Source organism: Meles meles, chromosome 8, assembly GCF_922984935.1.
Source record: "Meles meles chromosome 8, mMelMel3.1 paternal haplotype, whole genome shotgun sequence".
Taxonomy (NCBI): Eukaryota; Metazoa; Chordata; class Mammalia; order Carnivora; family Mustelidae; genus Meles; species Meles meles.
Window position 1 is genome coordinate 63,625,212 of NC_060073.1, and position 22,889 is coordinate 63,648,100.

Consider the following 22,889-nt stretch of genomic DNA (forward strand, 5'->3'; position numbering starts at 1 on the left):
TCTCCCCTTTGGGGAGGAGGAGGAGTGGCCTGAGGAGGGCAAAGCCGAGGGAGAGAAGCAGCCCAGATTTCAGAGGCGGACCCCATCCTCACTGTGCTGCCCACTGCCGTGTGGCTTTGGGCTGGCGGCCTCCCCTCTCTGAACACATTCCGTCTCTGTGAAGTGGAGCCATAGTGGCCGACTAGGGCTGTTTGAGGAGTGAGCTCCTTTGTGTCAGAGCCTGCCTGCCGTGCCATTCATCCAGTCAATGGCACCGCTATGATTGCTGGCGGGTTATTGTTTGCTTTTTTCCCCTTGGCAGCACTTCTATCTTCTTCATGCTGGTTTCGTTCAGGGAAGGAGTGAAGTGGTCTGTGAAGCTTGCCCTGGCTCTGCTTGGAAGATGTGGGAAGGGGGGAAGGGGGCCTCTCTGACGAGTATCTGTGGCTGCCTCCAGGGGCGGGGAGAGCGGGCGGCGTTTCCATTCTGCAGGCGGCAGGTGGGGCTTCCAGACCACTGGCTGGGGGACAGAGGGCTGGGCACACCCAGCTCTTACTGGGACCATCTTCTTTGGCACAGGCCTCTGTGACCCCTGCCTGTACTACTCACACTGACTTCCTCAAGACCAGTAGGCCTTCCTAGAATACATTAGCTCAAGTCACACAGCCAGAACACGGCAGCAGGGAAGCTAGATATCTGCCCCTCCCAGCAGGGCTGGGCTGCCCCCTCCCCTCGTAACAGCCTCTCACACGCACATGCTCCCCCCGCCCAGACACACTGCACCTGCGAAAGCACACCCCCCCACACACACCTCTGTATATTCCCTCAAAGATCACACAGGACACACAGGGCCACAACTCATGAAAACAACAAGCATCAGGCTTACACACACATTACACAAAGGTACACACTGTCCACAAACATTCCACGGAGACACGCTTGAAAGGCACATAGTCACAACACACAGGTACACGCACACTCCCAAATCTGACTCCAGTGTTACACCACACAGGCAGCCCGTGGCACAAACGGACACCCTGAGCATACTGGAGATAGGTATATACCTATCTATCCCGTGCACCACACACACTGCCCGCCAACATACTTCCTATCCCGTAATCACAGCAAAGACTTAAAATCCCCAGGCTCCCAGACCCAGAGCACGTACAAGGATCCGTGCATGTGGGAACTACGCCATGACCTCACAGTGCTTGTGACTCTGATTTTCTCCAAAGCAGATCATACACGAGTCAAGTGGCTGATCTCCTGGGGCGTGAAAGGGAAGAAGGGAAAGGACACAGCTTGGCAGACTGGTGTAGCCTCCTAGCAAGCCTGTGCTCCATCCCGACGGGATGCTGGGACCTCAGGACACCGGGAGCTTAGAGGCTGGGCTGAGGCTATAGGACCCAGAGGATGCCTGGCCCTGTCCCCAAAACCAGCCACTCTCACTCGGTCTGGAAGCTTGGGAATGGGTATTCAGCCTTATAGACTGCTGTTCTCTGGCCTCTTCTGGGTTGTGTGACTTCTGCCCACTTGCTCTCCCTCTCCTCTGCATGCAAGGGGCAAGGCCTGGCTTTGAGGCCCGATCCAAACCCCTGAAACCGTCCTCACCGCTGCTTGCCTGGTGTCCTGGGGGCCAGGCTGTGCTTCCCGCTGGCGGAGACCATCGCTTGGGAGGACTGGGCAACCCCTTTCCCTGCAGCCTCTCCCCTCAGCATGGACACTCCCCTATTTCCCAAACCCCGTCCCAGCCGATCCATGTCCCCTCCGGCTACTGCTGCCCCCTTTTGTCTCCAGGTGAGATCTACCCTTACTGTGTCCATTCCCACCCCTCTCCGACCCCCCACCCACATGCCTCCCTCCTTCCTCCAGTCATCTCCAGCCTCATGTTCCAACCAGCTCATCCCCAGCTCCCTCTGTCCCTTGGTCACTTAGCTGTCCACGACCTCCTTCCTGAATCACCCTCTGCCCTTGGCACCCTGGGACGCCCCCTCCTGGCTCTCTTGCCACCTCTCCAGCATCCCTTCCTGGATCCTTCCCTGGCCCCCCTCCTCTTCTTCCTCCTCCATCTGATCTTTAAGTGTGGAATCTCCTAGGTCTCCCCCTGCCTTTGGCCTGGCGTGTTTCTCCCCTTGCCCTCCCTCCAGGAGACCTTCCTGCCCCGGGATCTCCCTTTCCTGTTCATCCATCCAGCCATTCATCCTCCACGTGGCAGCCAGATGGAGTCTTTCCTAAACAGATCTGACCAGGTCGCTCCCTGCTTAAAACCCTTTGATGGTCCTGGGGGTCCAAGTGCATGTCACATTTCCCATTTTCCTGTCTCTTTCACTACTCCCAGGGACCAGATTCCATATCACGCACCCACATACATCCTCCACTGTCTCCTTTCCTGCCATGTCCCGGCTGTGCTCAGTGATCTCTGCCACACTCCCGCTCTCCCTGCCCCCCACTCTCTCCTGCTCTTCCCCACCCCCATGTCCCCCTTCTGCCTCCGTCCCTCTCTGTGTTTAGTGTTGCCAGAGGACCACCCTTCCTAGAGCTGCCTGCCTTGAAGATAATCTGCCCAGTGCCTGGAAGGCCCCGTGAAGGCTTCTGGATGGCCAGAGTCCATTGGCGCCCTTGTTATTTTATTCTCCCACTGCCCCACTGACACTGCAGACACAGACTTTGACCTCTGACTGCAACACACTCTGATATCTGCCCATTCAGCATCTCCATCCGCCATCTGGACACCTGGCTGTTGGCCTTGGCTTTCCCCGGGGACCGGCCTCACCTGTTTGCTCCTCTGGACCTCAACCCAGAGCTCACCCCATTTCCTTTGGCTGGTCCCACCCTGTAGCTGGCAGCTGAGGCCGTCACTATGTCTGTGTCAGCTTTTTCCATGTAGTGTGTAGCTGTGGCCAACAAGGCTTTGGAGGCGAGGTCTGGCTCTGCTGTTGGCTTGCTGGGTAACCATGGACTGAGTCTCAAGAACTCCATGGAAAATATGGGGGCACTAATGTGTACTTGGCATGATCGTAGTGGGGGGTAAAGCACAGGTATGCCGTCCACATCAGTTCCTTCTTTTCAGCCTCCTGTGGGCTCCCCATAGGCAAGTGAGCCTGATTCAGCCCTTTAAAAGGTTCCCAGGCCTTTGACCAATCTTATAATTGCTCTTTGGGTAGCTACCGATGAAGCAGGATGCAGAAGCTGGGTGCTGGTTGGCTTGGGACAACAGGGGGAAAAGGGGGGACAGGAGGGGAAACTGGCTCTGCCAAAGAGGGGACTAGGGGGAAAACCGAGGGGCTGGGAGGGGTTCATGAAGCCCAGTTGTATGATGCAATGATGTGCTCTGGCTCCCGGGAGATCTCCAGCAAACTCTCTACTTCTCACGATGCACTGGGAAGTTGGGTCTGGTTTTAGGGCTAAATCAAAGGGCTGGGTGTGGGCTCCAGGTAGACGCACAGGGAGAACACAGACTGTCTCCACAGCCCATCTTTCCCCAGGCCATGTACCCGATGGCATTTGGGAGATGTGCCAAGTGGATATTGTGATGTTTCTCAAGCTAGTATTTGGGACTTGCACACCACGGTCACCCAGCCTCCAGGCCACTGAGCCCAGATCTTGGGGGTTATTAAAACTACTAATAAGAATGTCTCACACTAGCAATCCTCTAGGTTCAAACTGAGGGTCTGAGCAATTTGAGAGGACAAGGTAGGGCTAGGCATGGGCATGGGAAAGGGCTGGGCACCAGAGGGGCCAGTGGGGAGGACCCACTGGACAGAGCTCCCTGGCAAAGGGCCCTGGCCATCTGCAGTGGGGAATGTGCTAAGTGGGAAGGTGACCTGGCAAGGTCTGTGCTGCTGGTAGACTGGGGATGGCACGGACCAATGGGGAGTGGCGGCAAGAGAGTGGACCGGGGGTCGATGCCATCACCGAGTACCCTGATGGTGAAGCCTGAACAAAGGCAGAGGCCGGTGTAGTGGGTGGGACAGACCTGGGGATTGATTGTGGGGATACGGGTTGGGGAGAGAGTCATAGGAAGGACAGGGAAGAGAAGGTGATCATTCCTGGTTCTGGCCAGGTGACCAGGCAGAGCACAGTCAGGGCTTGGAGCCCAGATGGAGAACTAAGTCAGTGATGGAAGAGAACTGCCAGCAAGAACTCATTCTCCTGTCCGCGCATGGGGACCACTACACCTGCCTCCCGGGGCAAGGTATGGGGGCATGTGAACGTCCCCTAGGTGTTACTCAGTAGCGGCACAAATGTCTGGAGACTGGACAAAAGTCTGACATAGGCCAGCTTGGGCCAGGCTTTTTGGATGGGGACAGGACACAGATCTGCTCTCCTCTCAACTGTCCCTCACTCATCAGAGACAGTCCGCCAGCAGAACTCCTCTGTGAGGCGGAGCCTCACCTGTCACTCTGTCCACACAGTCAGTCCTCCCTTTCTGGCCTGGCAGTCCACCCCTGAGCCCGCTGGCTGGGGAGGGACCGGGAATCCTCGGGTGGCACGAGGGGCTCCTGCTCTTTCTGGAACAGCTTGCCTGCCCCCTAGTGGACTTCTGAAGAGTCTCAAGGACTCCCAGAAACTGGAAAGGGACCTTGAAGATTTACTAGACCCCATCCCCATACTGATTGGGAGACTGAAGCCCCCAGCAGGAATGGCTTCTGCGAGGCCAGGGCTGGAGATGGCATGGCTGGCCCTTGGGAAAGAGCCCAGGCTTTGGCGTCCTGAAGCCCCAGGTGAACAACAGGGGCAGTGGGGATGACAGCACCCCATGCCTAGGGCCACAAGGCCGAGTTCCTGACAACACATACACCAGATGCTCAGTCATGTGTGGCCCTTTCCTCCTGCTCTATGTCCCTTCACCTCCCCCGGAAGAGCATAGATTCAGCTCGAACAGTCTTTGTGCAAACCTGGATCTTCATGCAGGTGGATTTCCTCAAAGTGAAGTTCTCCTGCCACCACGGTAGCCTCCTCTAGCTCCCCTGCCCTATTATAGTTGTTCCCCCACTGGGGCCACAGAAAAGGGGCTTAGCCCCTGCCCTGCCATTAGAAAGCCCCCAGTCTGCAGGGACGGGACAGGACAGCGTGGCCAGGGGGCTGGGGGCCCAGAGGAGTGCCCCTCTGGCAATATGCAGGGGTGAAGAGGGGCTTCATGAAGGACTTCCTGGAGGAGGCGGCAGGAAACAGAGGCATAGAGGGTGAGGAGGAGCTGGCCAGAAGGGGTGGGAAGCACAGGGGCTAGGGAAGGTCCCCCAGGCTAGTGCAGGGGTGGAGGTGACGTCCTCCATAGCAGCACACAGGGTGGTGGTGAGGAGAGACAGGGCAGCCCATGGGTGAAGCCATGGGCTGACACCCTGCCCGCACCTGGTGTGCAGGGTCCTAGCTAAGCATTCAACTAGGCAGGAGAGCTCAGAAGCTGGCCATGTGGAGGGGAGACTCTTTGCTGAGAGCCTTTGGGCGAGCTAATTCTTTAGTTTGTGAGTTCATCCATTCCATTTCCCACTGCACCCCCCCTCCCCCGGCACTGGACTAAAGGAATGAACTAGATAAAGATCCTGCCATCAAGGGAGGGTCAGGCAGGCCACTACTGATTACATCCAGGGGGCAGATTGAGAAAGGGTTTCTGGAGGAGGTGGTTTCTAGATGGGTTTTGAATGACATTTGGGAGTTCGCCGAATGTGGAAAAAAGGATAAAGACGTAGAGAAAAGGTAGAGAAAAGAACAAGACTAAGATGTGGCATCGTTTGGGGTTTGGGGAAGAACAGTCTGTCATGACCAGAACACTGAGTGGAAGGGGGCAGTTGGGGTGAAGCCAGCATGAGTAGAAGAATGCCAGGCTAAAGCATTTGGCTTTCCCAAGGAGTTCGTCCTGATCTGTGCCTTCCTGAAGAACCATATGCCAAACACTTCCAGACCACCAGGACCGGCATCCACCTTCTAGAACCCTGTGGTTCTGTCTGCCGTGGCGAGAACTCCACTCCTTGGACGTGCCAGGAGTGTTGACTTCATGGGGACCAGCTAGCAGTGACTCACCATGAAAGTCATGACTTGGGGCCCCATCTCTGGGGTTCCACCGGGGCAGTTGCATGGAAGCCCCATGCAAATGCCAGGCCGGCTCCTCGTGAGAGGAGCATGAGGTCCTCAAAGCTTCCTCAGCCTACCGGGAAGGTTCTGTCCTCACCACCACCACCCCCCCCCCCCCCCCCCACCGATTCACAGAAAAGCCGTGTGCCCCCTGCGGATGCCCCCTCTAGAGCTTTCCAGGGACCACTGCTCTTTCTCTGGCCTTTTGTCACACTGTGTAACCATATCCAATCAGAAGGCAGAAGGAGGCTGGCATGGACGATCACTTCACCCCTCTGAGCCTCTGTTTCCTCATCTAGAAAGTGGGCCTTCGTCCTCCGTGATCTTGTCTCCAGCTGATGAGGGAAGGTTGGGGAAAGGCAAGGACCCCGGTGTGGGGTCTGAGAGGGACCTCTGAGAACAGAGCTGCCTCTGCCCTTTTCAACATGGGCAGCTCAGAGGGTGGCTAGATGGACAAGTCCTACTCTCCCCACACCGCCGTTCTGGAGGGACCAAGATCAGGGAGACCCATGACTGGATCCAGGCACAGTCTGACATAAAACCCATATGTGTACAAGGCATGCACTTGGACACACATCGCAAATGGACACAGACACAAATATATGGAGATCGGCCACTGCTCCCAGACACACACCCATGGACACATAATGTACACAGAGCCATACAGGTCTGTTCACGCGCATGTGCGCCCTGAAGTCTCCCTCAGGTGACAGCGTGCCTTCACAGCTGTTGCTGCCTTTGACCCAACAGCAGACCTATAAGGCAGGCAGGGCAGGGGCCTGGTCCCTGCTCCCTCACCCTGCTCAGGGTGAGGAGCCCGGGGTATGGAGAGACTGGGATGCCACAGGAAAGCTGGCTCTTGCTTGGAATTCTGGTCTCCTGGGTCTGCCTCCCACATGGGTGCTCACAGAGACTCATGCCCAGAGGGACCTCGCAGTCACCTCGACCCCACATCCCTTCCATAGATGAGGAGCGAAGATCCACAGGCAGACTGTGGGCCACAGAGTTCAGTGGAGGAAACAGGGCCACGCTTCTGTCCCCACCACCCCCTTGGCTGTACCACAGCCACAGACGTGATCCCGCCCAAAGTCATGGGTGTGTCCCACCAATGGGGGTGTGCAGGTCCTCCCTTCCCAGCACCTCCGCGGCCTTGCTCGGCCTGATGTGCTGTGTCCACAGTGCTCTCTCTCAAGGGAGCTGAGGGTAAGCAGCCCCGTTCAGCATTTCCGGAAAGTCCTGAGTAAAAAGGTTAGGCCCAAATTCATGCAAGGTCAGGAACGGCAGTGGCGTCTCGCAAAGCTAAGTCTAGCACTTTCCACCACACAGCTGTTCCTGGCTTCATACACACAACATCCATGGGCCTCACACATGTCCTTTCCCTTGTTCTAGTACGAGCACACGTGCACACACACACACACACACAACCTAGCATCTGTGAGTGCACCCACCCACTGGGACATTTTTCCAATGACCCCCAGTTCCGTGTAGTGCCAGCTCTGTTTCCCAAAGGCTCTTTTGAAGAAGGACAAGTTTGTTTAGGGCTGAACCTGCCCCCTGGCCCCTGGCTCTCTGCCCCCAGTCGGGGAAATGAATTCCACTTGCTTCTGTCTGCCCACTCTGAAATCAGCCCAGGGGCTTTGGTGAGCACTCTTTGATGTTAGAAGCCGGTTTAATGAGTGGGTTGTGGATTTGTTTGCTTCCCCCCTCCCCCCCCCATAAGACAGAAGTCTCATTTTCCTAAGAACTAAGGAATTATCACTCCACTCCCCTTCCTTCCCCGACATCCTGGGAGCCCGAGACCTGGACTCCCTGCACGGTGCTCACAGATACCCAGACGGTGAGGCTGGTTAGGATGGGAGAGGCAGGGAAGGAAGCAATGTACTTACGGGGTTTCAGAAACAGGGCTTACATGGCCTCATCAACGCCCATTTTAGAGAGGACCGACAGTCTCGGAAACGTGAAGTGCCGTCAGGAGGCAGTCCCTCTCAGTCGGGGGCCCTCGTCTGCCTGGCTCTAGCTCCTGGGCCCATCGTGCTTTCCTCTGTGACAGCTGTGCCCCTGGGGCACATGGCCTCCGGCCTCTGGGCACAGGCACTTCAGCCTTCCAGTGGGAACGGTGTTCTGGATGTGAGGAATAATGAGCTCTATGATAACAAGCTCTCAGAGTCAAAACGATTAGTCAGGAACAAAGCACTGCCTGAAAGGGAGGGAATAATTCTATTTTTATTGTTTTTGTGTCAAGGGGCAAGTTTACCCACAGGATTCATACTGGAATGCATCAATTAATATCGCTCTAGGGCACTTAGTAACGAGGACCCTGCTGGCTGCCCGGTTGCTCAGCGAGAGAATTCTAGAGAATTCTTGGTGGAGACTGGCGCAGGGAGAGGGTTGAGGGGTGTCTGGGCAAAGAGTTTCTGGACTGGCACAGGCCCTGCTCCACTCTGTCCTCCTGCTTAGGGCCCAGCGAAGGCTTTCCCTGAGCTCCCAGGCCTGGCCATGCTCTGGCGTGCTTTGCCAAAGGCCACCCTGATTTCTTGGTTGATGAGGTCCTGCCAGGGATCTCTAGGAGAAAAGGAGAAACAAGAATAATAAGACCACCACCCAGGACAGGGGTGGACGTTTTGAGCCCCAGGTGCTCACAGGGAGCCCCTTCTGCTTCTTGGGCTTGTCCTGCTCCTTGTAGCAGCCCTGCCATGGGCATCCCCAGGCCAGGCTCGGAGAGGGGCAATGTCATAGACTCGTGTGCATGCACAGCTTCATGTCCAGCAGCCTCCCAGGGGGTGGGGAGCAGGCCCCATATCCATCCCCTGCTCCAGATGGTTGCTAGGAAGCCAGAATGCTGTGGGCTGAGGGGTTCTGTGACTCTTGGGGTACGAGGCATATCTGGGATAGGAACCTTGGGCCCCCACCAGCACACTCCTTCATTTTCTTATTTGCTTCCCTTATATGCCTGGAGGAGGGTGGGTTAGAGTTATGGACTTTGTTTGGAGAAGAAAGGAAGGCTCTGAGTGACAGCCAGGGCCTCACAGCAACCTGGCAGGGGACACTTTTGAGCCCGACTGGCTGGGGTAGAAGGAAGAGAAGGCAGCATCCCGTGGAGTGTTTCTGTAACATGAGATGGAAGGCACTTCTGCGAGCCTTGCTGTTGTGGTTGTGTCCCCTTCCCCTGATCTTCACCAGCTTCCCCAAACATCCCCAAATAGATAATGATTAATAACTTCCGCAGGTATGGCAAATTCAGAAAGGGAGGATAAAAGCATCTTTAGAAAACTTGACTTTAAAGAAAATCATGTTATAGCATATACTTCAAGTAAAAATTTCAAATTTCATAACTGCCTTATAGCCACAACTCCAAGACAAGTACCCCTAAGCCCTTCCTGTAGAGATTTTGGGTGTGCGTGTGCACGTGCGTGCGGGGGTGTGTGTGTATCTGCTGGTCTGTCTGTGATCTCATCTCCAGGCAAGCGGAGGGGTACGTGGTGGCCTTTCCATGCATGCGTGCATCTGATGCCCACGACGGAGGTAATGTGGGTGTGCACACATGTAGGCACACTTACGTTTGTGGGCCCACGTGTGTCCACGTGCTAGGACAGAGCCCGTGGGTGAGGTGGGTGTTGATTCCCCCCACCTGCCTGAGGCCTGGGAGGCTCCCAAGTCAGGTGGATCTCCCTGCGACTCATCTCAGCTCTCTCTCCTCCCTGAGCCAAGAAGATGAAAACGTTTCTGGCACTTTCTAAAGTTTCCATCCGGGAGTGGAAAAGTCATCAGCTGACGAGCTCGGGATGACAAATGGTTGCCAGACCTGCTATTCCCGCTCCTCCGAAGGGGTGGGCCAGGGCCTGATGGGAGCCAGCGGGAGCTTGCGAGCCCCCCTTCCCTGGGCTCCTGGCACTGAAAGACCTGTGGTGTATCTGCCGGCCAGATCTCCTGGAGCTTATGTAAGCAGGGGAAAGTTCCATAAAGAACTCGAAAAGAAGCGTTAGGAAGCAGCAAGTGCTGTGGGGATGCAATGCTAGGAGATGGGCAGGAGGTGACAGCAGGTTTCCTTCAGTGCGTGGCATCAGAGCGGCCTGCTGAAGGAGCGGCGTCAGAGCTGAGGCCTGGGGGACAGGACAGGAATGGGCCAGGGCACCGGGATAGCAGGCGCAGAGACCCTGTGTCAGAAAGACGTTCAGGGTGTTTTAAGGTAACAGCAAGGAGGTCCCGAGCCGGTGGTGTGCAGGGGAAGGTGGCCAGAGAGCCCAGGCCAGGGGCCGGCCCAGGCCCTGAGAAGCAGGCCTCCAGGGCAAGAGGGAAGAGGGTTTGAGCCTCAGAGTAATAGGGAGACCCAGAGGGTGTTAACTGTGGGACTTTCTTATGGATCATGTTCGTGTTGTCCTTCAGACCTCGCTGGGGCTGCCAGGTGCTGGGTGGAGAGGCACAGTGGATAGGGGAGTGGTGAGGCGCCCCTGCATCGGGCAGGAGACAGGTGCCCAGGTGGGGCCCTCAGGGGGTGGGAGGGGAGCCACTGGGGGACCCCGGGAAGGCATCCTCCACCTTTCAGACGGAGAACGGTGAGGCCACCCACGAGGAGAGAGCCCTGGAGGAGGGCCAGGCTGCCAGGTGGAGCTCCCGAAAGGATCTGTTGAGGGATAAGGAGCGCTCCATAGCTCGGAGCTCTGGAGGGGAGGTCAGGCCGAGGCCCATGATAGACGTCATCAGCGTCTGGGTGGGAAGGGAACCCCCGCATTTCGGGGCTGGGGAGAGGCATGGGGCTGGCTGGCACGGAGCCTGAGGAGGGTGAGTTGGAGAGGAAGGAGCCCAGCTGGGAGGCCTGGGGCATATTTCTGGGAAGAGGGAGGGCAAAGGGGAAATGCTGTTCGAGCTGTGGGTCGGGTTGAGAACCAAAACTGGCCCGCAGATCAAGTGACACGGATGGAGGTCACCAGTGACCTGCACGGAGTCTTCTGGGTGCGTGGGGGTGAAAGTCAGACTGCGGGGGCTGGGCAGGGAGTGGTGGGTGAGGAAATGAAGTCACCATGAGCAGACAGGCCTTCTGAGAAGTGCGGCTCCCCGTGGGGGTGGGACCTGGAAGACTGGGAGACCGAGGCCTGCTCTTGGAGGGGCAAGAGGGGCGGGCTGGAGCAGAGGACCTTGGTGGACAAGGAAAGGACACAAAGGGCTATAGCTGTTCTCCTGCAGATGGGTGAGCCAGGGTGCTGTGGCTCTCGGGAAGGCCCCGGGGCCACCTGTGTTCCTCACCCTACATGGCTGCCCCAGCAATGTGTCCCCACAGTCACTGCGAAACAGAAGGACTCTGGGCTGTGTGGAGGCCTTTCTGAGAGCAGAACCTGCTTCTGCACCCAGGAGGCTGGAGTGGCCTTATAAAAAGGGAGCCCTGTGTGTCCTGCAACCTGGCCTGTACACTGGTGTGGGGCCACCACCCCCTCACTGGCCCTGCTGTGCTGGACCCCACTCTGTGTCAGGGGGGAGGCACTCAAGATGCCCCTGGGGTCCCCAGATGGCAGGTGGAGAGGAAATGGCCTCTGTGAGCAGCTCCCTGCCCATAGCCCCTGCCCCACCAGTCAAGCTATCTTTTCCCCGGAAGCCCATGTGTATCCTGCACACTTCCTGTCTTTGAGAGATGGGACAGCCTTGGGTGGGGGGCCGTCCTGAAGAGTCGAGGGAGCCAGTCAGAAGTTCTGATGACAGAAAACCCGAGTGGAGCTCAGCCTCCACACCTGCAATGAGCCTGTGGACCTCAGGACCTTCTCATCTCTAGGAAACTGTCATTTTTGGCCACTGGTGGCACCTGGCCACTTTGCTCTGGGCTCTCTGTGGACTGGACTGTCTGCTGCTTGAGAAGAGCACATCGCAGCAGAACAGCTTTCCCTCTGCCAGCCCGCCGGTATTGCCCTCAGGGAAGGACACAGGGTCACATAGGACAGAGGACAAAGGGAAGAGCCAAACTGCCAGGCAGGCACCAGCGCTCTAAAGCGTGGGTGTCCTTTGATCTATAAATTCCTCATCTGCAGAAATAGTCTGAATGGCAACAAAGCCCCGTCACTTGTTATCAGCGCGTCACGGGGACCCGGCTCAGGAAGGGAAAACTGCGCGTGTGCGGCCGCAAGAGCGAGGTTGTCGCAGCTCCGCGGGGCAGGCCTGACGCCGTCGCGAGGGAGGTGTCTCTGTGACATGCTCTGACCCAAATGGAGAGCCCAGAGCAGAATGAGAGACCAGCCAGGCAGCGAGACCTCAACAACAACCCACGTGGCAGCAATAGGCCGTCTCTCAGCAGTGGGAACAGGGGACTCTTTCATCACTAAAGAATTCTGTATTTTCCCAGTTTTCTATGTTGGGCAGGTGATACTCTTATAATCAGAAAAAGAACAAACCCAATTTCAAACAAAAGAGGCTGAGCTTTGGGGGAAATTCCTCTTACTCACCCAGGTTTGATGTCCAGAGGTGTGGGGAGGGCCCCAGGGAAGCCTGCCTTCCCCACCAGCCAGTAGGTCTCCTCTACACCCTTCCCCTGGAGGAGAGAGGAAAGGGGATTGAGCACAGCTTATCAGGCAAGGCCAGAGGAAAGGGCGCAGCTGAGAACAGCTCCAGGGCAGCGCAGCTGAGAACAGCTCCAGGGCAGCGCAGCCTGGAGCCCTCTGCCAGACTGTCTGGGTGCAAATCCTGGCTCCATCCCCGGCTAGCTGTGTGACTTGGGCCAACTTACTTCACCTGTCTGTTCCTCGATACCTCATGAGTTGTTGTTCTGTTAGAAAAGTAACTGAATAATAATAGTTCATGAATTCTATGACCAGCAGATCTGGAATGCTAAGATCCCAAGATGCTACAAACTGTGATTTTCCCCAACTGTTGCAGGACCCCGTACCTGGGATAGGGGTACGGCTGCCTGGAACTTAGAGGAGTAAAGGAGGCATTAGGGGCCCTGGGTCCAGGGATGGGTATTGCCCCGTGGAGCCCCCAGGCCATCCTGAAGAACGTCTGATTGGTGTGCTGCCCTCCCCACCCCCTCTCTGCATTCCCCTCCGACATCAGAACCCTCTGTTCCTCAGGACATCTCATGCCCACCCCGCAAAAAAGCCTTATTCCAGCTCACGCTCCCATAACCTCCAGAGCAAAGGACTGCACACATGACAGCCCTCACAGGCTCTGTGACCGCGGACAAGTTGCTGCACCCTCCTGCTGTGACATTTCACAGTGGGGTGAAGTCAATTCCATGGAGCACGCAATTTCTAGGATCCTGTCACAGTTCTGGGCCTTTAAATGTCTAGGCCGTCCTGGTCTTACCACCAGCCCCTGACTGTACCCAAGGAAGTAGGGTAGGAAGAAAACTCATTCACTCGTGGGAAAACTAAACCATTACCTTTATTGAATGTTAACGTTTCAAAAAAGAATGCAGAGGTGTTCGTGGGCAGGGATCCCCTGGTATCACCCCTGCAGCAGCAGAGGGCGGTCATGGGAGGGGTGGGTGCACAGAGAAGGCAAGCTAGCCACAGCCGGAGAAAGGGAGGCTGGGTGCCCCCGGGTCAGGGCAGGCTTCCGTGGGAGGTGAGATGTGCTCTAGGGTCCTGAGGGATGAGTAGGAACCCGACGATATTACGGAGCAAGTGTGGGCCTTAGAGCCATCAGCTGTGGGATGCCAGCTACCTGACTGCAGATGCATCACTTCGCCAAATTTCATTTCCTCAACTATAAAATGGGAACATTGATCCCTCTTTCACGATTGCTGAGGCAATGGTGATCAGCTCCGTCCTCAACTACAGACAGGCGTTTCCTTCTATGTCAGTCAAATGAGTTAGAATCTTGCCTGCTGCCCACAGAAACTGGAATGGGGGGTGGGGGCATCCATCAATTCCAGGAAAGAAAGTTCCCTTACCTTTAGCTCAGTCTGGCCTCTGATGTCAATTCTGTAGCCTTCGTCCAGGCTGAGCAGTGTCTGGACTGTGCTTCTGCTGACGTGAATTCTGTATGCTGACAAGAAAGGTCGTAAGTCACCACCTGGAAGCAGCATCCCTAGTGTTCGGGAATATCGTCAAGACCGGTAACAACCCCAGTTCCAGCCAGTAATGTAAAATTCTGATTCATACGACACCCTTCACCTGACCTTTATGTCCCTCTGGTAGCCTGTTGGTCACTAAAATAGAGGCCTCGAGGAAAAGCAAATTCCATAGATAGAGGGTTTAGAGGAACTCAAGATGAAGTCAGAACCCCTAGGAACATAATTTTCACCTACAGGGAAGTTTGTAAAGGCTGAGTCAGAGCAGATAAGCAGTTATTTTTATTTTAAGAACAGGACTCCCCACTAGGGCCCACATATCTAGTCATTCAGGATGTGTACCAAATGACATTATGGAACACATGACTTCTACAGCCAAAGGCTGAGGTCCTAGGACTCCAACTTTTGCACCTGCTCTAACCAAGCCATCAGAGTGGCCTCTCCTGTCAACAAGGACCTAAAATGGCATTAAAAAATTGAGAGAGATCTCCTCATTGTAAAGACGTGGAAACCAAGACCTAGAGGAAGAGTATTTTCCTCGAGGATATCAAGCAAGGCAATGGCAGACTTGGGCTCGGACCCAGGCTTCCTGCCTCTCAAGTCATTGTCTTCTCTCATGAGATCATCACAAAATCCCCATGGAAAGTTAAAAGAACCAGTGAAATACATTATCTCCATAGAGTTGTCTCACTGACGATTAAGGTACGCTGCCACCAGGGGGTGGTTTGGTTACTAAGCACGGTTTCAAATAGCCAGGCTGCAGAGGTTGAGTCCTCACCCAGGCAAGATAGAAATATCCAAACACTCACGCAGCCCTGTGGACTCCATCCGGGATGCAGTGTTAACAGTATCACCAAAGAGGCAGTACCTGGGCATGGTGAGACCGACGACCCCTGCCACACAGGGCCCTGAAACTCAAAGGTGCCCAGTGAATTCTGGGAAGTCCTGGACCCAAGAGAGGTTCCCATCACAGTCTTGCCCTTCCCCCATCACCCCCAGCCCTGTTGTCTCTACCCCACTTCCTGGACTCCAGCTGGGGATGAAGAGGAGGCTCTATAGAATCTCCGACCGTACCCAGAGAGGAGATGATATCTGTGCCAGGGGGCAGGGGAACACAGATAAATCAGAGCCAGTTTTTGTTCCTGGGGAGCTCCCAGCCTGGGGGGGGGGGGGGCGCAGCATGTAAGCTGTGATCAGTATTGTCAGATGGAAGGATCAGAGCTGTGCCAGCCCAGAGAGGGTGGTCTGATCCAGCACAGAGGACTTTCGGGAGGAGGTAGTGCATGAGCTGTGTCTTGGAGGACAAGAGAACGAGTGGGCAGGGAATGGCAGGTGCCAAGGCACAGAGACAGAGTCCACATGTCTATGGGAAGGGGCAGCAGCTGGGTGTGGTTGGAGGGGCAAGTGGGAAGTAATGGGAGTTGAGGTTGTATGGAATAGCAAAGGGCCTGGGAGACTGTGGAGGGGGGGTGTCAGGAATTTGGACTTTATCCTGCAGGGGAAACCATGGAGGGAGGAAGGGGTGGGGGCCCGAGAAGTATGTATTAGAGACCCCGTGGTCTCTCCTAGATCCATCCCAGCAAACATTTTATTGGTTGCATAATCACAGAAGGTGTCTGTCCTGCCTCTTCCATCAGACTATCAGCTCATCAGGATGGCCTCAGATGACTCTGACAGAGGCTGAGACAATGTGTGTATGTTTATATATATGAATGAAATTGAGCATCACAGATTCTTTGACTTAAAACATCTCAGAACCTTCAAATAACAGAAGAAAAAGAGGAATGCCAAATTTTCTGTCCCAGAGCTTTAGAATCTCAGAATCCCAGGAGCACACCATTGGGATTGCCCCAGCCTATGCCCCCCAGCTTGTCGCCCCCACGGACCCCGTTTATACCTGAGTGCAGGCCAGCGCGGATGTAAATGGGCACATCGGGCGCATGCTTCATGCGGAAGCCTCTCACAGAGCTGAGGATGTCCAGGGACATGTTGGCGATCTCAGCCGCGTGCCGACTCCCATTGCGCCGTGGCAGGCCTGAGGCCACCATGTAGGCATCCCCGATGGTCTCCACCTAGAAGCCACAGCCTTCACACCCCAGTGCAAGACCCAGCCCTGCTGGACTGTCCCAGAGCCCGCACAAGACCCTTCTTGGGGAGCCCCGACCCACCCCTCAAGTCTCCAGACCAAGGGTGTCATCTCTGTCAGGACCTCCATCCCAGGTGCCCTAGCAACAGTCAGATCTGCACGCTTCATAATCGCCTTGGTCTGAATTGCAGTTGATGGCACCTCTGTGGTTCCCCCCCACCCACCTCCTTATCGGCAAGACCTGGGAACCCCCGTCTGCACAATGCAAGGTGATGTATCAGGACTTCATTTGGAGAGGAACGTGTGCATATTGGATGCACCCCGGAGGGCTTTGGAAAATAAGTACCTGTGGTCTGCCTTCCAAGGTGTACTAGAAAAAATGTAGGTTTGGGAATCATATAGATGTGGGTCCAATCCTGGCTCTGCCATTTACCTTGGACAGACCACTTCACCTATGCAAGCCTCAGTTTCCTCTCAGGTGGAATGCACATTAAAGATAAAGCATTGAAAGAACTAGGCTCTGGTTAGCAGAAGGGAGGTGGGTGAGGGATGGATGTGACAGGGGATGGGAATCAAGGAGGGCACCTGTGATGAGCACCAGGTGTTGAACATAACTGCTGAATCACTAAATTCTACACCTGAAACTAATATTGCACTGTATGTGACCTAAGATAATTTTTTTAAAAAGATTTTACTTATCTGAGAGAGAGAGCACAAGCTGGGGGGGAGCTGCAGAGGGAAAGTGAGAAGCAGGTTCCCAGCTTGACAGGTGTGGGACTTGATCCCAGACCCTGAGATCATGACCCACACCAAAAGCAGACGCTTAATCAACTGAGCCACCCAGGCGCCCCGCCCCCCCCAAATTTTTTTTTTAAAGGAACAAGGCTCATTAGAGCTGCTCAATGGATGGACATTTCTGTCTCCACCACCACCACCATCATCACTTCCTTGGCTGATGGTGTGGGAGATGAAAGAATCCCAAGATCCCAGAACTCGGAGGCGCTTTAAAGTCCACCCACCTTCTTCCTCGTTGCCTGGCCTGGCCTACTTGCACCTCTTGATAGGAAAGTCCCTCTTCTAGAGGTGGCTGCTTCCTCCAAGTAACTCTGATTTAGACACAGATGTGTACTGTGGCCTTCTGCTCTGCCCCTGGCTAGGCTACCCCTCCACCAAGTCTTTCCCTCTCCAGCTCCTGCACTGCATCTTCTGCAGTCAGCAAATGCTGGCACGTTCGGGACCTGGGGAGCAGAGCTGTCCTTCCGGGCCCCCCACATCTGCTCTCCCTCAGCACCTTGGTGGGTAATAATAATAATAATAATAATAATAATAATAATACGTCCCCTGCCCCTAGGGGGCGCTGTAATTCATTAACTCTCTCCCACATTTGCTATGGACCATGCCCAACTACATTTGCCTTTCCCTCACCTAGGCTATCTCTACCCCAACACCAGGCAGTGGTCTGCCCTAATCATGCCACATTCTATTTAGATACTTAAATTTGCTCCCAGTGGGCTGGCAGTCAGGGATTCCCATGATTTGCAGAATTTCCTGACAATTCCTAACCATTGCTCCTGGTTGGCCATGCTTCCATCAACAGGAACCTTCCTGCGGTCTGCAGAGACCCTCAATGCTTGCTTCATGGCCTGGCCCTTCTGCCTCAAGTGTTCTCTCTCAGTCCTTGTTTGTGCTGAGATCCAAGCCCACCCTCAGCCCAGCTGCCACTTCGTCGAGTCCGTACGATCTTCCAGGTCACCTGTTTCCCTGCTCGGGGCTGGGAGCTCCTCCTCCCCTCCCCATCACCTGCTGATGTCCACCCAGCCTTGGTGGGCTGGGGGTGAATGTGACAGGGGTCAAGGACATGGCTAGTCCCCTCTTTCCACGGAGGAGAAAGACCTCCCACCCCGTGCCCTGGGAGGGAAAGTTATGAGTGAGCCCCGGCTATCCCTCTGCCCACCCACTTCTTCCCGCAGGAGGAAGGACCTGTGGTCTGCCTGGCAAGGTTGGAAGAAAGACTAAATGCTCAAGTCCTTGGAGAGCAGCTATGACATGCCAGACACTGTTCCAAACCCTTCAAAAATATCAATGCATTAGACCGTCCATGGCAAGAATTCTACCATTTCACAGGGGAACAGTGAGTCAGAGATATAAGTCACCTGCCAACGTCACATAGTGCAGATTTGAACTTGGTCAGTCCAGCTCCAGAGCCTATATGCTGTGCTGCCTCTTGATACCCTGGGTTCCGGCCCTTTCCCTCTCTATTTTGGGGAGTGTGCCTGCTGCGTGGGGTTTCCCTCTGCTACTGCCCTGCAAGCAGTCAGCATGTGCGTGTAGGTCAGACCCGCCTCCCAGAGGCAGCCCCAGAGACCTATAGCTCATAGGCCCCACTTCTAGCCACCAAGCGTACAGCTGCAACTCAGGGACAGTATGCCTGCTCTGGGGACCCAGCACTGCCTCCGTTGTGTTGCCTAAGGTCCAGACTGGGGGAGAGGAGCATGGTGGTTTCTCTAAGCTGTTAGAGTGACCTCCAGCCTTCTGTCTGCCTTCCACCTGAGCTGGGAGAGTTTGGTGTCACTAATAATCACCCCTACAACTCCAGGGACAGAAAGGTCCCACTCTCTAGGAGCTCGGACCCATGATGACGATCACTCAAAGACTCCTATGATCGTCGGCACTCAGCTGCAAGCAAGGGTATACACAGGTGCGGTCCTTTTGCAGATGGGAGGACATAGCCAGAGGAGAAGTGAGGGCAAAGGTTTCCACACTAGCAAACACGGACGTGAAATCCAACTCCGCCACTGACTTGCTGTGTGACCTTAGGCTAGTTACTTGCCTCTCTGAACTTGGGTTACGTCTGAAGGGATAATGCTGCGGCAGGCCATTGCAAGGATTCATGAAATCCCCTGTGATAGTCCCCAGGTTGGGTCAGTCCTCTATAGATGTTTACCTAGCTCTGGGCCCCACCCCTAACACTTGCTTACAGAGGGAGGCCTCAGCACCTGCTCATGGTGGTGCTCGGCGGCGTGGGCATTGTGCTGGTGAATAGAGGAACCATTGCACTTCCTCTCACATGGCTTGATGGGCAAAACCATCATAAGCCACAGGCACTTCACCTCTGTTTTACAAATGGGAGCGTGAGACTCAGAGAGGTCAAGTGATTTGCCCAGGGTCACCTGGCAGCGTGGCCAAGGCCAGTCTCACCCACTGGGGCTGAGCGGCCGGGGTAAGTCCTCTCCATCCCGGCAGCCCACGTGGGCTCCACATTGGAGCCATGTCCATAAAGTGTTCATTCAGTGCGCTGGCAGGGAGTCCCAGACCCCCGCGGAACCGGGAAATGATCGCCTGGCTGCCTCCCAACCCAGACCGGATTAAAGAGCAGTAACCAGATCCTGCTGGGGATGGAGGGGAAACCGAGGCGGATGGCGGGAGTGATGAGAGACACACTCGCACATCGTCAGGAAGAGGCTGCCTGTTTCCCCACATCTGGAGGGGTACACGGGCCTTGTTTTATTTCATTTCATTCTGCCAGAAAGATGCAGACCTCTTGGCCAGAGTTCAGAGGAGACCAGAGAGCATGATTCAGAGCTGGGAGGGACACATGTGTGAGAAAAGATTAGCAGGAGAGGAAGAGACAAGCCAGGGGTGACTCAGGGCACATCAAAGCTGCGGGGCTCAGCAAGATGAGATGAGAGATGAGGAATCTTTTCCTGGGGCCCATGGGGCCAGCGCGGCTCTGGAAGCAAGAGGGAAAATCAGCCAGCATGAGAGACGAGACCTCCAAACCTGGGGCTGGGGAAGAAGTGCGGGCTCTTGAATGGGGAGCAGGAGGGACGCTGTGTCCTTGGAATGTTGGTGGCTCAGGTGTCTGAGGCTCATTGTGGACAGAACCGGGTAGTGGTGGTAGGCATTGCAGATTCCTGGCTCTACCACCTGCCGGCTGTGTGACCTTGGGCAAGTCACTTTCCTTTCTGGGCTTCTGCGAGCTCCTCACTCAGTCCGTATCTATTTCCGAAGGACCTACGGTGTGCTGGACATTGCCAAGCACCGGAGACAGAGCGATTTAGAACCATAAAGTGTGGCTGTGCTGTCCGGGGGTAGTCATGAGGGCACCGCCCAGGAGCTCCTAACCATGTCTGGGAGGGAAGGAGGCTAACCTGAAGCGGGATGGAGGAGTAGGAGGGAGCCAGGTGAGGAGGAGGGAGAGCAGGGTCTGAGGAGGAGACAACCACATGGGCAAAGGCCTGGTAGCCCTGAGAGCAAAGCACGTGTGAGGAATGCAGAGGTCTGTGTGGCATGGCCAGGGATACTGTTGGGGAGGTAGGTCGGGCCAGTTCCTGGAGGGTCTTGTGGGCCACTATGAACCTGTGGCTTTTTCCTGAGGATGTCCACAACATGAGGGTGGTGAGCCCCCTGGAGGGGGTCCTTGGGATCAGAATGTCCAAGTTCAACTCTCAGCTCCACGTCCCATTGGAAATTTGTAATTAGATAAGCCCCTTAAACACCCATTTCCTCCTCTCTACATTAGGGCAGCATTACCTACCTCACAGTTTGTTAGGAGGGTTAAATGGATTAGTACATATAAAGCACTCAGACTAGAGTCCTGTATACAGTAAGCGCTCAGTAAGTATAGGCAATTATTGCTCCTGGGATACGGTACATAGTGCTATCAGCAGACCACCTCTGAAACTTCCTGCCCAGGCCTCTTGTCCATCCTGGTTTCTGCCCCAGGGCCTGGCCCTCCCCTGTCCCTGCCTGTCTGGAGGGCTGTGGCTGGAAGGGGACTGGTGGGTCACAAAAGAAAACTGGAGTCTGAGTGTGGTGGTTTCTGGGGAGCTCCCCACCCTCCCTCACTGCGTCTAAAGCAACTCGAGACCTCCAGCAACTGCATCAGAATAAGGGGCAGGATTGGGGTGGGGTCCCCACAGCAGGCAGGGAGGGGGAGGATGCTAGTCACTTCTACAATCTCAGCTTACACAGCACTTCTTCAAGGGAGATAGGATCCATCCATTATCTGTAACCCCCTGGGGTTGGGGTCATCATTCCTGTTTTATAGATGAGGACATGGAAGTCCAGAGAGGGGAAGCCATTTGCCTAAGCTACACAGATGCTGGTGGCCAAGCTGGGACTCAAACCCAGGATGGAGAGATGCACAGGGACTAGATCATGGAAGGTCTTGACAGCTCTGTCCCAGCTCCTCTCTCCAGTGTCCCCCAGGCACCACCCACTCCATCACTGGCCCACTTCATGTTCAGCCATTACAACCCATTCAGCACTCCTCATACTGACGAGGCCCATCCTTTCAAGGCTCCAGCTTTGGCACATTTTTCCCCCATGGCTTGCCTGGAGCCACCATACCCAGACTGCACAGCACTAGGAAAGGAGCACCTCCTCCAGGAAGCCTTTCTTGCTTTTTACTCTACACCTCTATCCCTAGCTGGATTGGGGGCCCTCTCAGCCTCCACTGCCTCCCCTGATCATCACTTTGACTGTGGGTTATCTTGATCTTTCATCTACACCACGAGAGCTCCTGGAGGGGAGGCCTGGGAGATGACTCACCTCTTGGCCCTTGCCTAGCACAGGTAGAGTTTATCTCCCCCCATCTTGAATCTGGGTTGGCCTCTTTTGTTAAGTAAACTCTATGCCCAGTGTGGGGCTCGAACTCATGACTCTGAGATCAAGAATTGTATGCTCTACAATTGGCTCTGACAGACCCAGCCAAGTGCCCCCGGGTTGGCTTTTTGACTTGCTTTGACCAATAGAATATGTCAGAAATAACCATGTACCCAGTCCCGGCTTAGACCTCCAGAGACTTCTATGCTTCTACTTTCTCTCTCAGAACACTGCCACACCATGGGAACAATACCAACTGGCCTGCTTGAGTCTCACAGACCATGTGGGCCAGAGCTGTCTCATTCAAGGTTGCAGAGATGTGAGAAAGCCCAGCCAAGATCAGCAGAAATTCCTATCTCACCCACACTGCCCACAGATGTATGAGTGGTCCAGCTGAGCCCAGAGAACTTTCCAGATGACCTACAGATTTGTGAGCAGTAACAAATGCTTATAAGTTTACATCACTGGGCTTCAGTATTATTTGTTATACAGCAATAGCTAACTGATAAAAACACACAAATAAATGACGGGAAGTGAACACATGATACAAACACAACAGTAAAGGAAGGAGGGGTGTGATACCAGCCTCCCAGTGTCCTCACCTTATACACATCGTGGCTGCCCAGAACAGCATCGAACAGTGTGTAGAGGTCGTTGAGCAAGCCCACCACCTCAATGGGCTCGCTCAGGGCTGAGATGATGGTGAAACCCACGATGTCACTGAAGTAGATGGTGACCTGGTCAAAGTACTCTGGCTCCACAGCTGCCCCCATTTTCAGAGCTTCAGCCACAGACCTGAAGGAAAGGGAAGGACCAGAGTCACAAGGTGGGAGGACCCCCTTCCCACAGTTCAGAGGTGAGGGAGGGATTTTCGGTTGAGCATTGGGGCATCTGGGTCAGGTCTGCTTGTGGGCTGGCTGCCTTCCAGCAAAAACCTGTCCCTCTCTGGACTTTACTTCCTCTGAAGTCAGATGGGGGACACTGCCCTCTCCTTGTTCTCAAGGGAGTGAGGTAGCAGGATTAATACTTAAATAGAGTCTGGCACATATAAGGGCTCTGTGAAAATATGCTAGGTAAATAAACAACGAACAAATTGAATGAGTTCATGGAACCCAGATTTAGTGAGCCCTTACTATGTTGCAGGTGCCATGT

The 22,889-nt window shown here is 55.0% G+C and overlaps 1 protein-coding gene across 1 annotated transcript in view; it reads right to left on the reverse strand.

Annotated features, from left to right (window-relative positions):
• Positions 1 to 8,504: 8,504 nt before the first annotated feature.
• LOC123948785 (guanylate cyclase D-like) overlaps positions 8,505 to 22,889 on the reverse strand; it is a 34,690-nt gene continuing 20,305 nt past the window's right edge. Inside the window, exons 13-18 of the mRNA XM_046015935.1 lie at positions 22,340 to 22,532; positions 15,942 to 16,116; positions 14,854 to 14,952; positions 13,925 to 14,019; positions 12,477 to 12,562; positions 8,505 to 8,613 (exon numbers count right to left, since the gene is read on the reverse strand). Of these exons, the coding sequence (XP_045871891.1) occupies positions 8,505 to 8,613; positions 12,477 to 12,562; positions 13,925 to 14,019; positions 14,854 to 14,952; positions 15,942 to 16,116; positions 22,340 to 22,532 (757 nt within the window). The remainder of the gene's footprint in view (positions 8,614 to 12,476; positions 12,563 to 13,924; positions 14,020 to 14,853; positions 14,953 to 15,941; positions 16,117 to 22,339; positions 22,533 to 22,889) is intronic.